Source organism: Siphateles boraxobius, unplaced genomic scaffold, assembly GCF_051911475.1.
Source record: "Siphateles boraxobius isolate OS27281-9 unplaced genomic scaffold, OSU_SipBor_1 68, whole genome shotgun sequence".
Classification (NCBI taxonomy): domain Eukaryota; kingdom Metazoa; phylum Chordata; class Actinopteri; order Cypriniformes; family Leuciscidae; genus Siphateles; species Siphateles boraxobius.
The window spans coordinates 7,129,291-7,142,844 of NW_027509195.1; the positions used below are offsets into that span (position 1 = coordinate 7,129,291).

Genomic DNA, 13,554 nt, shown 5'->3' on the forward strand with positions numbered 1-13,554 from the left:
GTGGTCGTTTATCCACCTGTTTCTGTCATTGAGTCGGAGGAAGTGAATGGGGCCCTTCACAGTTCCCAATAAGGAGTGTGGGGTCATTTGTAACATTGCCATGGTGATCCAATCAGCAACAAGCTTCAGTGATGTCACTCACTTTGAAGTCTTTCTCTGCAAAACAGCTGTAAATTTTGCAGCCTTAACGTGCTTTTGGAATTATCGTAAATAAGAGTTCCCTAGTAGGATATTGGACATGAACGCCCTCTCAAGTCATATTTACTACTGGGAATCTCTGAGATAATTTTGATACCCCTGTTTCAGAGTTTGGCGGGTCATAAACTTTAAACATGGCGGAGAAGAGAACATATGCTGCTGTGACTGCTATTCTTTATTTTCTTTATTTAACATCGCCTTGATGTTAAAGTTGTGCACCTGTACATATATGAATAACCACGCGACGAACATTGTATGTTTAATAGACAGAGAAAATAGTCTGTAATTGACTGAAACTCCAGAATCGTATAGTGCTGTGAATGAACAGAATGGCTTTTTATGCCATTAAATTGTGAACTAGCTTATTTTGTACACGAGATTTACTACAAAATGTGAAACAAGTTACAACTGACCTAATCCCCTGACCCAAAAATGCAACATCAAAAGGCCAAAATGTACTCGTGTTGAAAAATTTTCACGAACCTGAAAAGTGTAGGCTACAATAGTTATTTTTCATTGCTGAATGGGTTTTATTGGCCTAATAGGCTATTACACAATATTAGGCTATTTTTAATGAGCTACATGCATAGACCCTAATTATTTTGAGGAGCACTTTGTATTTATAGTAGCGATTACATTAAGATAGGCCCATGCTGAATGTAGAACAAGTAACGTTAGTTCTGTTCGACATTATTTTACCACTCTCTTTTAAAGATATTTTCTCAACTTTTATTTTATCTCACGTCTATTATGTCGTTTTCGCGGTTTCCCTGTGAAACTTTCTTAAAACCCTCCCTTTTCATATTTGTGTTGCTAGAAGTAAGTATCTCGGCTAAATCAATGTGCAGACTCCAGCTGGGTGGGCGCCTTTCGGGGGCAGTGGAACTCGAGCGCGAGCAGGAGAGCGCGTCGCTGATTGGATAACAGAGCTGTATAAATTGCCGCAGTGCCGTATTTCTCTCTTTCGTGGTGATTTAGTCCAAACCCCAATGCGGTCTGAACAAACTGACCAGGGCCGTCATACGAGAGAGCCATCGCGCACAGGACCGTCTTATTTACAATGAAGGAAAGAAGAATCAGTCAGCCTTTGGTAATGCGTTGTAAACTGGTTTTAGTAGGAGACGTGCAGTGCGGGAAAACTGCAATGTTGCAAGTCTTGGCCAAAGACTGTTATCCTGAGGTATGTCCTTCTCTCTCTCATGTATCCCTGCTTGCTTATGACATAATTCAACAATATACTGCGAAATATATTAGCTACGCTTATCCTGGATGTCCATTCTTTAAGGTGATATTCCATGCATCTTTCTCATGTGAGTTGTGTGCTGTGCACGTGTTGACGATTAAGTAATTATGTAACGTTTTATTTCGTTCCCTACCACACAGACTTACGTCCCAACAGTGTTCGAGAATTACACAGCTGGACTGGATTTAGAGGAGCAGCGCGTGGAGCTGAGTTTATGGGACACGTCAGGTGAGAGAGAAAGACCGACTATAGCAACTGTACAGTGGCGATGCTGGTGTGCATAACAGAGCATTTAAACTGATGAACACATGTGCACTCAGTCATTTTTGCTAATTAATAAAGTTTTAGACACGAGACAGCGCTTTTGAGAAATATCATTAAATGGACCTTAAATTGATAAATCTTATAATTTACTCGTTCCAAACCCTCAGTGGAACACAAGATATGCTAATCTGAAAAACGAATACAAGAAATACAAGGAAAAAAATGTCAGTGTTGATTTGGACCCCATTTACATTCACTGTCTGGACAAGATTAAAATGAATAAAACAATCATAAACCGATTCACTGTGAAATGGAAGAAAATAGTGTAACCCGAGTCCCTGATTGACTATAAATTGAACTTGTTTTGTTCAGTGATAATTCAAGGCATCATATGTTGCATTATTAACTTCTTTATCCTGTTAGACAAAATGCTTGTTTATATAAATTTAGAATAGATTTGTATTTTATTTTACTGTTTTGCTGGATAGCATTACAATAACAAACTTTCACTTTACAAAATGACTTTCTGTAAATCATCCACATGCATTTGTTTGTGTGCTTTCTCGGCTGTTGTGTTGACTGTTATTGGGCTAGTAGGTCAGTCAGACGTTACAGGAAAGACACACCATCAGCACCTGAGCCCTGAGTCAGGGAATGCAAGCAGACATATGTGAAGCTGCAGTAAGTGCGCGAGGATCTGGCATCTGCAACACCTGAGACCTGTCCTCAGGCGTCAGACGCTGCAGTGTGATGTCTTCACCTTCTGTCTGCCTCTGGATCAGACAAGATCTCTGATTGGTTATTAAAATAACCAGGGCTGTGTATAGGACTGCACAGGGTGTTTTGTCATGTTTTGGAATGTCTCACTGTGACATGGGAAGCCTGAAGTGGATTACAGAGATCAGTGCCTGTGATTCAATATAGTATCAAGGTATTTGGTCAGGGAATGTTTAGTCTGTGTGTCTGCCTGTGTATCTGATTAAGTGTAATCTGTGCCTGTGTATTTTATTAAGATTAGGCTAGTAGTAGAAAGCTGTGGTTCAATGACTGATATAGCTCTTATCTAGTAAAAAGACAAGGAATGCGCTTCTGATAGTCTAATTTCTTTAGTCTATGTTTGGATTCACAGAGCATTAAGTGAAAAAAGATCTCTATTAAAGAGATAGTTCCCCTCAAAAAGAAAACTGTCATCATTTACTCACCGTCATATGGTTAAAAAAAAAAAAAAAATGAAAGTCATTGGGGTCCAAAACAACATTATGGGTGTGAATTAGTCTTTTTTTTGTGGGTGGGTGGGGTGGGGGGGGGGGGGGGTACTAGTGAACTCTCTTTAAATAGGATTTAGGTTTCTTCCCTCAAAATTAATATTACTGTTATCATACCAATTGTGTACCCAACCGTCTATCTGGCTCCAAAGTTCTCTTTAGTCCCATCTTTACTTCATATATCATTATCTTTCTATTCTACTATCTGCTCAAGTATCACTGGATATTGTTTTGGATGGATGTGTCATGTCCTTCCCAAATGTCCTTATTTTCAAACTGATATTTCAACTGAGATTAATATTTGCAAGTGTATAGGGTTAATATTTTTTAATCCCATGCTGTCATATTGCATGCCAAGTGAAAAGCGGAGTTCTTTAGGGTCATGTTGCGTGGCATGTTGTGTATCAGTCAGTGATGCCTGATGGATCTGAATCTGTTAATTGTCATGGCTGACTGCTTGACTGAGTGCCTACTTTTAGGATGAGTGGATGGGATATTGCTTTTCTATAATAGGTGCCTGATTAGTGAGATTATTTGTTTTTTTTCTCTTTAATTTTGTTGTTTGCTATTTTTTCACCTGTGGCAACTGGGACATTTTGCTAGCAAAATAGAATATTTCAGCTTTTGTTTCAAAATTGGTACGAATGTTTTAATTTGTTCACATTAGAAATAGACGGACTTAGCAGCTGATAAAATACAAATTATTGTTATATACAGAACTAATTAATAATTGTTGTTTAAATTTAGCTTTTTAAAATAAAACAATAATAAAACAATATCCATTATTAAAATGTAAATAATAGTTTATTATTATTATTTGTGGTACTTTGATAATAAACATTATATATTTATATACTTATATATAAATCATTTAATTGTTGTTGTCATTAATACTACTAGATATTATATATATATATATATATATATATATATATGAATGAGAGTGAGAGAGAGAGTTGTGCAAGGCAAGTAGGACTTCCTGTCTCAAGTTATTTCCTGCTATACATTTCATCTTATTATGTTAATGTTAAAAACACTCAGATGGAATTTCCCAGTCATAATGACCTGGAACAGTGAAACAATACTGAAAAAACTGTCATACAAACTACACTGAAGATATATATACTGTATATATATATAATTTTTTTTTTTTTGCTGCTTGTTCAAATGACTTCATTAAAATGAGCTAAAGCAACACAGTTGCTATACATTTTGTCCTAACTTAATTTCATTGTGGTTAATCTACTTAAAGGGTTAGTTCACCCAAAAATGAAAATGATGTCATTAATGACTCACCCTCATGTCGTTCCAAGCCCGTAAGACCTCCGTTCATCTTCAGAACACAGTTTAGGTATTTTAGATTTAGTCCGAGAGCTTTATGTCCCTCCATTGAAAATGTATGAACGGTATACTGTCCTTGTCCAGAAAGGAAATAAAGACATCATCAAAGTAGTCCATGTGACATCAGTGGGTTAGTTAGAATGTTTTGAAGCATCGGAAATACATTTTGGTCCAAAAATAACAAAAACTACGACTTTATTCAGCATTGTATTGTCTTCCGGTTCTGTTGGGGATCCACGTTCACGAGTCCGCAGTGACGCTGCTGACGTAAGACGCTGCTGACGTGTATCTGGTGCGTCCGTGTATTCGGGTTCAAATAAATATGGCTGGGCAAAAAAATGCAAGTCTTCCTCTGTGTGGAAATCCTTAGACATGTTTGTGAAGATTGTTTTGTTTCCAGCGTGCATCTCCCTCAGACTGTAAACGAAGCTCGGGGATTACATGAATGATATTTGTTGCATTAACTGAAAATGGGCAGAGGATTTTTAGTTCCCAGCATGCTTTGCATATGGCTGGATCAGGAGAGTAAATATTAAGTGTTATTTAATGTGTTTTTGAGTGAAGGGAAAGACCTGTGAGTGTTTAATGTTTAGTTATGTTTCACATTTAAAAGAGGTTTTATGGTTACCATTGTGCTGAAGAGTAGAGCCTCTGGTTAGCTTGTGGACGGCTGCATGTACAGAGACTATAGCTGCATTTCCATTACCCTTCAAATTGCGCAAATTGAAATTGCGAATTGAAAATACGCCCAATGGAAACACGACAATTTCACAAAAACTCCCATTTATCGGAAAAAAGTTTTTACGCTCGCATGAGACTGATTTTAGCCAATTCGAAAAATAATGTTTCGCTAAACTGCAATGGAAACAGTTTTTGCGCATTTACAGGTCATCTGACGTAGAAGACGCTGTATGTTTGGACAGAATGCGAGACAGAGTTCTTTATTAAATTCATAAAAGACAAAAGAATTACAGGAATGCTGGATTCTAAACCTCAAAGAAATGCCACAATCAAGACCTCGAAGCAGATATGAGGGAGAAACACCCAGAAACTCCTCATAATTGCCGCTCTCAAGTATGGGTCTTTCCTTGCCATTAATGATTGGATAACACATATACGTCTCCTTCGATTGATAAAAATGGCCAGTGCAGTGGCTGGGATATACATAAACCTATCCAAGGTCCGCTGCCATGATTTTTGGAATGACTTATCGCGAGAGGAAAAAATTAGGTTTTAGTCGCATAACATCGGTTAATGGAAACGGGCCTATTGATGCTTGATGTTATGTCCAATGAGCAATAGCTTTACTAATGTCAGTGCAATAACAAGTATCTTTCTACTTGTGCTGTGCTAGTTACAGACAGTCTTTCAATTGTACAATATAACTGAGTAAATGGAAAAGACTTGTTTGTATTTGACATTCAATCGCAGACTGAATATATTGGAAACTACTCAATGTATTATAACTGAAATAACTAAAAAAAAATTGATTTAAGTTCAACTAAAAGTGTTTAAAATGAAGATAAATTAATTTAGTGTAACCACTTGCCTTATTTTTTTTTTTAGTAAAATCAAAAAGCCATATTTTTAGTGTAACCCCAGACACTGAATCCAGATCAGAAGAGAAAAGAGTAACTGTGGAGAAACATACATTTTATAATGCACAACAACTGACTCAGAATCTTGCATACAAGATCAGAGCTTGAGAAGACAATCAAACAGCCCCCATCTATTCCCTCATTACGCCAGTTAGGCTTTGTTAATTGTGCACAGACTCGTTAGGTGGCGACGCACAGGAGGAACATTGGCAGAGCGGTAGATGCTCGTGCACCCACACGCAAACACTCATCAGCATACATGCACAAACACACTCTAATCACGACTAATTACAGAAGCTTTAATTGAATTTGCTCATCTGGCTCTCGCTGCTTCAGGCATCTCTTCACACACTCTCCAGATCAAAGAGGTGATGGGCATGAGAGGCTGCTCTCCGGTCTGGTGTGGGCCACTTCTGTAGCTCTTATCATCGGAAATTTGATTCAAGAGGAATATACAGTGTTTTAATTTGTTTTTCAAACAGTTAGCTGTAAAGAGCAATTGCCTCCTAAAACAGATACAGGAAGATGTCTCACCATTGAGGTTTATGTCTGAATAGATCCATGACTCATGAATAAAACAATTATTTACAGACAGATATTTATATATTTAAAACCAATTATATGTTAAGTTAATTAGCTATTTCAAAGTATAATTAAACTATAATACAATTTATAGTGATAGTCGTAAATTCATAATTTTTCAACTTATAAAAAATAAGGTAAACACTTTGTAAAGTGACTATCGAATTAATGTGTAACCAAAATAAGATATAAAAAAAATATGTAATTGGTTTTAAATATATAAATTAATTAAAATGAAAAGCATAATATATTATTTACAATAATAGCTGTAAATGAAAAAAAAATTTCATTAAATAACTTTTCTTTACAGAAATGTATAATAATTGATTTTAAATCTATAAATATTATCAATTAATAAAATAATATAATTAATAGTGACAAATTCATCAATAGTCTTTTACTGGAAAAAGATGGTACATGGTAACCGGTGATATGATTTTCAACCTATTTTTACTGATACTTCAGTTGAAACAAACCTCATCTCTGTTTGCAAACTAATTAATTTGACCATGGTGACATTTAAAGCAGTTAAACTGGAATTAATTCGCTACAACGAACTTACTGTTGAGAGCTGTATAGTCTAGTTGAGTGCATAGATTGTGATAGGTTTGCATGTAGATTCATTGTTTTGTCTAGTCATATCTCTCTTCTCTTTCTGCTGGTAAGCCATATACTCTGTCTAAACCTAGTAGGGTGAGTCACTGTCTACATAATAAAGAAGTAGTAAGTGATCCAGAGAGGCTCACACAACACGCAACATCTGAGCTGAGAGTCCATACTCTAAAAAGCACATTAACATAAATATTGGGTGAAATGTGTCTTTAATGGACTTGCTTTATTTGCTATCGAATGGAGCTACAGTAGGGCAGTGTTTCTGTGTGCATGCTTTAATTCCGTTGCCGTAGTTCTATGAAATGAGATGAGGTTTGCTGTGTGTGGGGGACAAGACCTCCTCGGCAACTCATTTTGTCAATAAAGGAATCTCCGAGATTCGCCCACACACACCTATTACAAGACCTCCCATATGATTGCTATTTACATTATTATGACCGCCAGATCCCCTCCATAACATCTGATATTCCATAATAGTTGCATTTGCTTCTTTCTCAATGTTATTTGATGCTAATTTTCCATTACTGAAGTTTGTTGTGTGGTTGCTCCTGCAGGTTCACCATATTATGATAATGTCAGGCCTCTCTGCTACAGTGATGCAGATGCGGTTCTGCTCTGCTACGATATAAGTCGCCCTGACACCGTCGAAAGCTCTCTGAAAAAGGTGAAGTACATTTTATGACTTCTTAAATTTAAAATATTCTATTTTGTTACTTTTTTTTACAGTTAAAATGTCTAAAAATCCTTAAAATAAGGTTAATTTATTTAAGAAGAAACATTGCATAAAATATTAAGACCTTTCAGAATTTTTTTTTATTTTGTCTCATTGCACTGCCAGATTTTTTTTCACCTTTTTAAGTATAAACATGTTTAACAAAAGGAGAAGAAAATCCGTGAAACAACATGCACTTATTTTAAAGATTAAATCTATCAAAACACAACTTAAAGGGATAGTTCATCCAACAAAATGACAACATCTTTTTTGTCAACTACTACAACAGAACTACTTTGTACATAGTGTTGCTTTTCAAGAAAAGAAAAAAAAACTCATCAAGAATATGATTTTGCAGTATATTAACAGTTCTCTCCCTGCAGTGGAAAGCCGAAATCATGGATTTCTGCCCCAGTACTCGAATAATCCTAGTCGGCTGCAAGACAGACCTGCGTACAGACGTTTGCACACTGATGGAGCTGTCCAATCAGAGACTGACACCCATCTCCCATGAGCAGGTCAGTCAATTGAACCCTCCCTTGTAAACTAGACTCCTCGCCTCTCTTTTTCCATCTCTGACTGCTTTCTGTCTGTATGTAGGGCACCCTGTTGGCGAAGCAGGTAGGAGCGGAGGTGTACCTGGAGTGCTCTGCGTTCACATCAGAGAAGAGCATCCACAGCGTGTTCCGCTCAGCGGCGCTCACGTGCCTCAACAAACTGCAGCCCCCCATAAAGCAAAGCCCCACCCGCCGGCTCTCCAAACGCCTCCTTCACCTGCCCAGCAGGGCAGAGCTCCTGACCTCCTCCTTCAGCAAGGAGAGAACCAAGAGCTGTGCCATCATGTGAGGCCCACGCGCACCGCCCCAGCTCCAGAAAAAGAAACGCATTTTTGCTCTTCACGAGGGTTGGTTGGAGGGGTTTGAGAGAAGGGGAGGTCATGACGTTTCATGACCCCTCCCTCTCTCTACACTTATGTTGTTCTTCTTCCATTCTGACACCCCACCTGCAAACACACTCATCCCTACGACAAAGAGCTGCTGCAATTGTTCAAGGTTTTTGCCTGTTACACATCCTAATGCTAAAGTATCGATCGATTTCCCTTTACATGAAGTGCATTTTGTATTAATGATCAATCAATCAGACGAAGGAGGAAATGCAGAGTATATTGCACACTGTTGAATATTTTTGTGGGTAGTCTTATTTGTTGGTGTGCATACATGTATGGGAATGCGGGTTGAGCTGTGAACGTAATTTAATATTTAAGGGAAGAGGATGAGATTCTGTTACACAGTACGCACTTTAGTGAATATGGATGTGATTGTTGATTGGAAAGTGAGAGGATGATTCAATACAGGTTGGCATTAGTTGCTGTTTCAAAACAGAATTATGCATTGCTTGTACTTGCCGAAGTCTCTGGCACTGATCTACGAAGAAACAAAATATCACTCTATCCTGTTAGAAGTCACGCAAACGTGGGAGGAGCCAAACAAGATTTTATGTCCTCCTGAAAAAGGAGGACAGTGTTATAAATCTGCTAGATGAAGCAAGCATCCAATCACATTTGTACAATCCAGATGTATTGGACATGGTGACACACTCTTTCACTCTCTCTCTCATCCCTACTGTAGTCCTTCATGCTCCTTCTGCCCCTAGAGAATGGGTCATAAATCTCAGTCAATGAGGAGAAACCCAACATTGCCCAGGCCATTTCTATCTATAGAGCAGGAGTTATTGCCACAAAGATCCCTTCCAGATGTTCCAGGCATTCTTTTCTAGAAAACAAAATCTTTCGCTGAAGTAATTTTAGAGATGGACTGGGAAGGTCATGGGGGATTAAATAAAGGACTTTGCTGTCCATCAAAACTGATCAATGTTGCATGATAAAGAGGAAAATTTGAACGCGCCAGTTAACTTTTCTTCTAAAGTAATCTTAAAATTACCCCAACACCTAATTCTCAATAACAGGCCTGTAAAAAGTTATGTGGTGAAGCTACTGGTTATTCTCTGGGTTGGGCATTAGATTGCATTGTAATTTCAGCAATGTATTCTAATGTATTCGGTTGGATCACTGTCACAGAGGACTCTCCTCTCATTGTAAACCTCATTCTGGTAATCTCTGACTTAAATCCCACAGCCCCTGGTTGTGTAATGCTTAATCATAAAACAACTAAATCCTCACTTAGGGCTTATAAATGACCAAATAGTAATGAAATGAGAAGTCTGACCTCAGAATCAGTGGTCCTACTCAAGTAGTTCATCAAATTTAAAATGATCAAAGAAACGGTTTAAGGGAATAACATACACTACCGTTTAAAAATTGGGGGTCAGCAAAGGCCAAGTATGTCAATTCTCAGACATTCCAAGACCAAACAAACACAGATTAAAAACTTTCAATTGGCGAAAGCCAGAGCAGACCAATGTCGACAGATGGCAACAAGGGTAACACACTCATCAACAAAACCCGACTGTCAGCATCATGTGAATTGACCTTAAGAGTTGTTGTTTTTTAAAGAAATCAATATTTTTATTCACCAAGGATGCATTCAATAGATCAAAAATGACAGTGAAGACAGTAAAGTTACAAAAGATTTCTATTTCAAATAAATGCAGTTCTTTTGAACTTTATAATCATCAAAGAATCCTGGAAAACCCAATCATAGTTCCCACAAAAATAGTCTTCAGCATTGATAATAACAATAAATGTTTCTAAAGCATCAAATCAGCAACTTAGGATCATGTGACACTGAAGACTGGATTTTTAATTGTAATAATATTTTTGATCAAATAAATGCAACCTTGGTGAGCATAAGAGACAAAAACTTAACAGAACCCAAACTTGTGAATGGTTGTGTATGTTCGATGACTTAGTTTTCCTCATTCATTGAACTTAGCTGATTTTCTCGGCGGCTTGTCTAGTTATTATCAGTTGACATTGCCTGAAACATTTCGTGATCTCGATAAAAGCTCTCGCTGGCCTTGAAAATCAAAACATCACATCAAAATTACACGTCACATTATTGAGCATTTTGTTTTGTGGGTCTAATAGGTCATTAAGCAGAAATTTGGTCTCAAAAATTACGTTTTTAAATTACTAAATTACTTTTTTTAATTAATATCAACCCAAAATGTCTCTATCTGAAGAATGAGTGAAAATACAGTGCATAAAAAATGGTCTTGCCTTAACTGCACTTCAGAACTACATGAATATATCATTCTAATCTGAAAGGAACTTTAGGAGTCAAACATCGACCTGCATCACTTCATGCTATACCGATCGGTGATCGCCGTTGCTTAGGAACAGACAAGCCAGATAAGCTGGACTACATGTCAGAAAAACCACTCAAGAGAAGTTGAGAGAGAAAGCGGTTGTAAACAAAGTGAAAATAAGGGCAAGTTTTCTCACTGTAGCATAACAAATGGCTTTTTCATGGCTATAGTTTATGAGTCAGTCAACATGCAGACCATAATCTTGATATGAATTTGTTACTGTTGTCTGATTTAGTAGCATTCTTATATGTTATATGTTTGAAGTGGTGAAACTCCACAATCTTCCTTTTGTTATCAGTTTTGTACAGCCCATTAGCCTAAATGATGTCTGTGAAGCAAACAATTTCAAAACAGACATGATTGTGTGTAATGTGTAACTTATTAATGTTTGATTATTGCTGGTTCTGTTTTATTCTTTAGTTTCAGACAATCTATTTTATATTGAATATGTTTATTGGTTATTTTCCCTTGTCTTTGGTGTCATGTGTCACTCTTAAATTAATTAAAACCTGGATTTGGTCAGTAAGTTGCACGCATGTTCCCTTTTTTTCAACATTCATTGAGACAAAACCCTTCATCTAAAGATATTTTGCATCTTCCTGACCTTTTTACATAGGTTAAGACTTGCAGATCCAGTGGCATTATAAAATTTGAGAAGTTTAACATGTCTAAATAACATGTTTTTAACATGCAAATAAAAATGTTTGGCAGCAGTAGTCTCTATAATAATAAATAAATATAAATTTAGCAATTATTAAAAAAACTGGAAGTCATGGCAATTCATTCAAAAAAGTGTGGAAACCCTATGTCCTAAATATTAGAGGAGAGATTTCAAAACAGACAACCATCCTTATATGACAGACTCTTAAATTAGCCATTTATTCACACAACACTCAAAACTAGGCCAACAGGTCTAAGAAAATCCAGGAGCAAGTCATGTGGTTCTGCAGGAATAGCAATGAAACAGCGTAATACTAAATAATGAAGTGTGTGCATCTTCACATCTAACAGAACTTCAGTGAGTGCTCCACACTCTCAATCAACAAGCAGACAAGGCTCTGTCTGGAATATATGCCGATATAGTTAGGTAAAAATAGCTTTAGCTAAGTAAACCATATTCCTCAGTCAGTGACATACACTACTTTTTATGTTTTTGAAAGTCTCGTGCTCACCAAGGCTGCATTTATTTGATAAAAAATTCAGTAAAAACAGTAATATTGTGAAACAATGTTAAGGAAACGGCTTTCTATTTTTCATATATTTTAAACAGTGACGCGGTGGTTTTCTGACATATTTTCCAGGTTAAATAATAAATAAATTAACATTACTTACACTGTCAAAAAATTAAAAAACCTACCCCATCAAACCCACAGCACGAATTAGGGGGTCTATTAACGCCATGTTTCGTAATATTGACATTGTTTTATTTTAGTGCTATCGATTTTTTTTTTTCTCATCAAATTTTCTGAGGAGACTACTACTTGAAGGAAACATTTTAAAACGTAATTTATTCAATGACAAAGCCGAACTATTGATGGACAGAGTGCTAGTATAACACACGATGTTCAGCTCTTACATTTAATACTTTAGATCCAGACAACCTTGACCAGCCACAGCTTAAAGGCATGACTTTCAAAGGCTATTTCATTCATCATCTAGAATATAACCTGAATAAAACAGCAGAGTCTGTTAAGCATGATCTTAGGAAGAAAGCTATAAAGGAAAAATACAGCATCAGGAAGGGAATGCTTATGGAAAGAGCTGCCGCTTCCAGCTGCTTGAAGTCTTCTACACCCCAGAGCTTTAGAGAGAAGAGAGAGAATGGGCTGTTTGGGTGGAAAGTAAGGGAATGACAGAATGCCGGCTCATTACCAATGACTCACATCTATCAGGCAGAGACCTAGCGAGAGAAACTGGGGAAAAATCAGTGAAGGAGGGAATGAAATGATGGGGGGAGACTTATTTTCTCCAATTACTGATGAGCTGCAGTCTACCATATAGAGACATTCACACACACACACACACACACACACACACGTGCGCAGCCATCAAACCAGCCACCGTGACTCCAGCGCTAACAATGCCATATATCGTCTAGAACCGCTGCAACAACGTGGGATCATAATGACAGGAGAATGTGTTCGGTATGCATTTAGACCTTCAAATGTGGCGTTTTTGTGTTATTTCCCTTCTCACAGTCATATTATCAGAGGAACATTGTTTTAAGGTACTTTTAGAGCTGTTTAAATGCAACAAGCTCAGTCAACCCTTGTTGAGTCAGTCAGGGTGACTGTCTGTTCACTGGAGCAGAAAGCATGTCTCAGACACACACACACACACACACAACTCCAGGCCTTGTTGTCTTAGGAGAAATGAATGTACATAATCAGCATATTAAATTTATTCAGATATTAACATAAACAATGTGAATCCTCTCAACTCACATCATCATACATTTCTGATTTATATTAC

The 13,554-nt window shown here is 37.1% G+C and overlaps 1 protein-coding gene and 1 long non-coding RNA gene across 3 annotated transcripts in view; one reads left to right on the forward strand and one right to left on the reverse strand.

Moving 5' to 3' along the window:
- LOC143722781 (uncharacterized) overlaps positions 1–13,554 on the reverse strand; it is a 71,257-nt gene that overhangs the window by 51,643 nt on the left and 6,060 nt on the right. The window lies entirely within an intron of this gene.
- rnd1a (Rho family GTPase 1a) lies at positions 1,043–11,608 on the forward strand. Its single transcript, XM_077214324.1, has 5 exons — positions 1,043–1,378; positions 1,582–1,669; positions 7,658–7,767; positions 8,199–8,333; positions 8,416–11,608. The coding sequence occupies exons 1-5, from the start codon at positions 1,259–1,261 to the stop codon at positions 8,659–8,661; spliced, it is 699 nt and encodes a 232-aa protein (XP_077070439.1). The 5' UTR covers positions 1,043–1,258; the 3' UTR covers positions 8,662–11,608.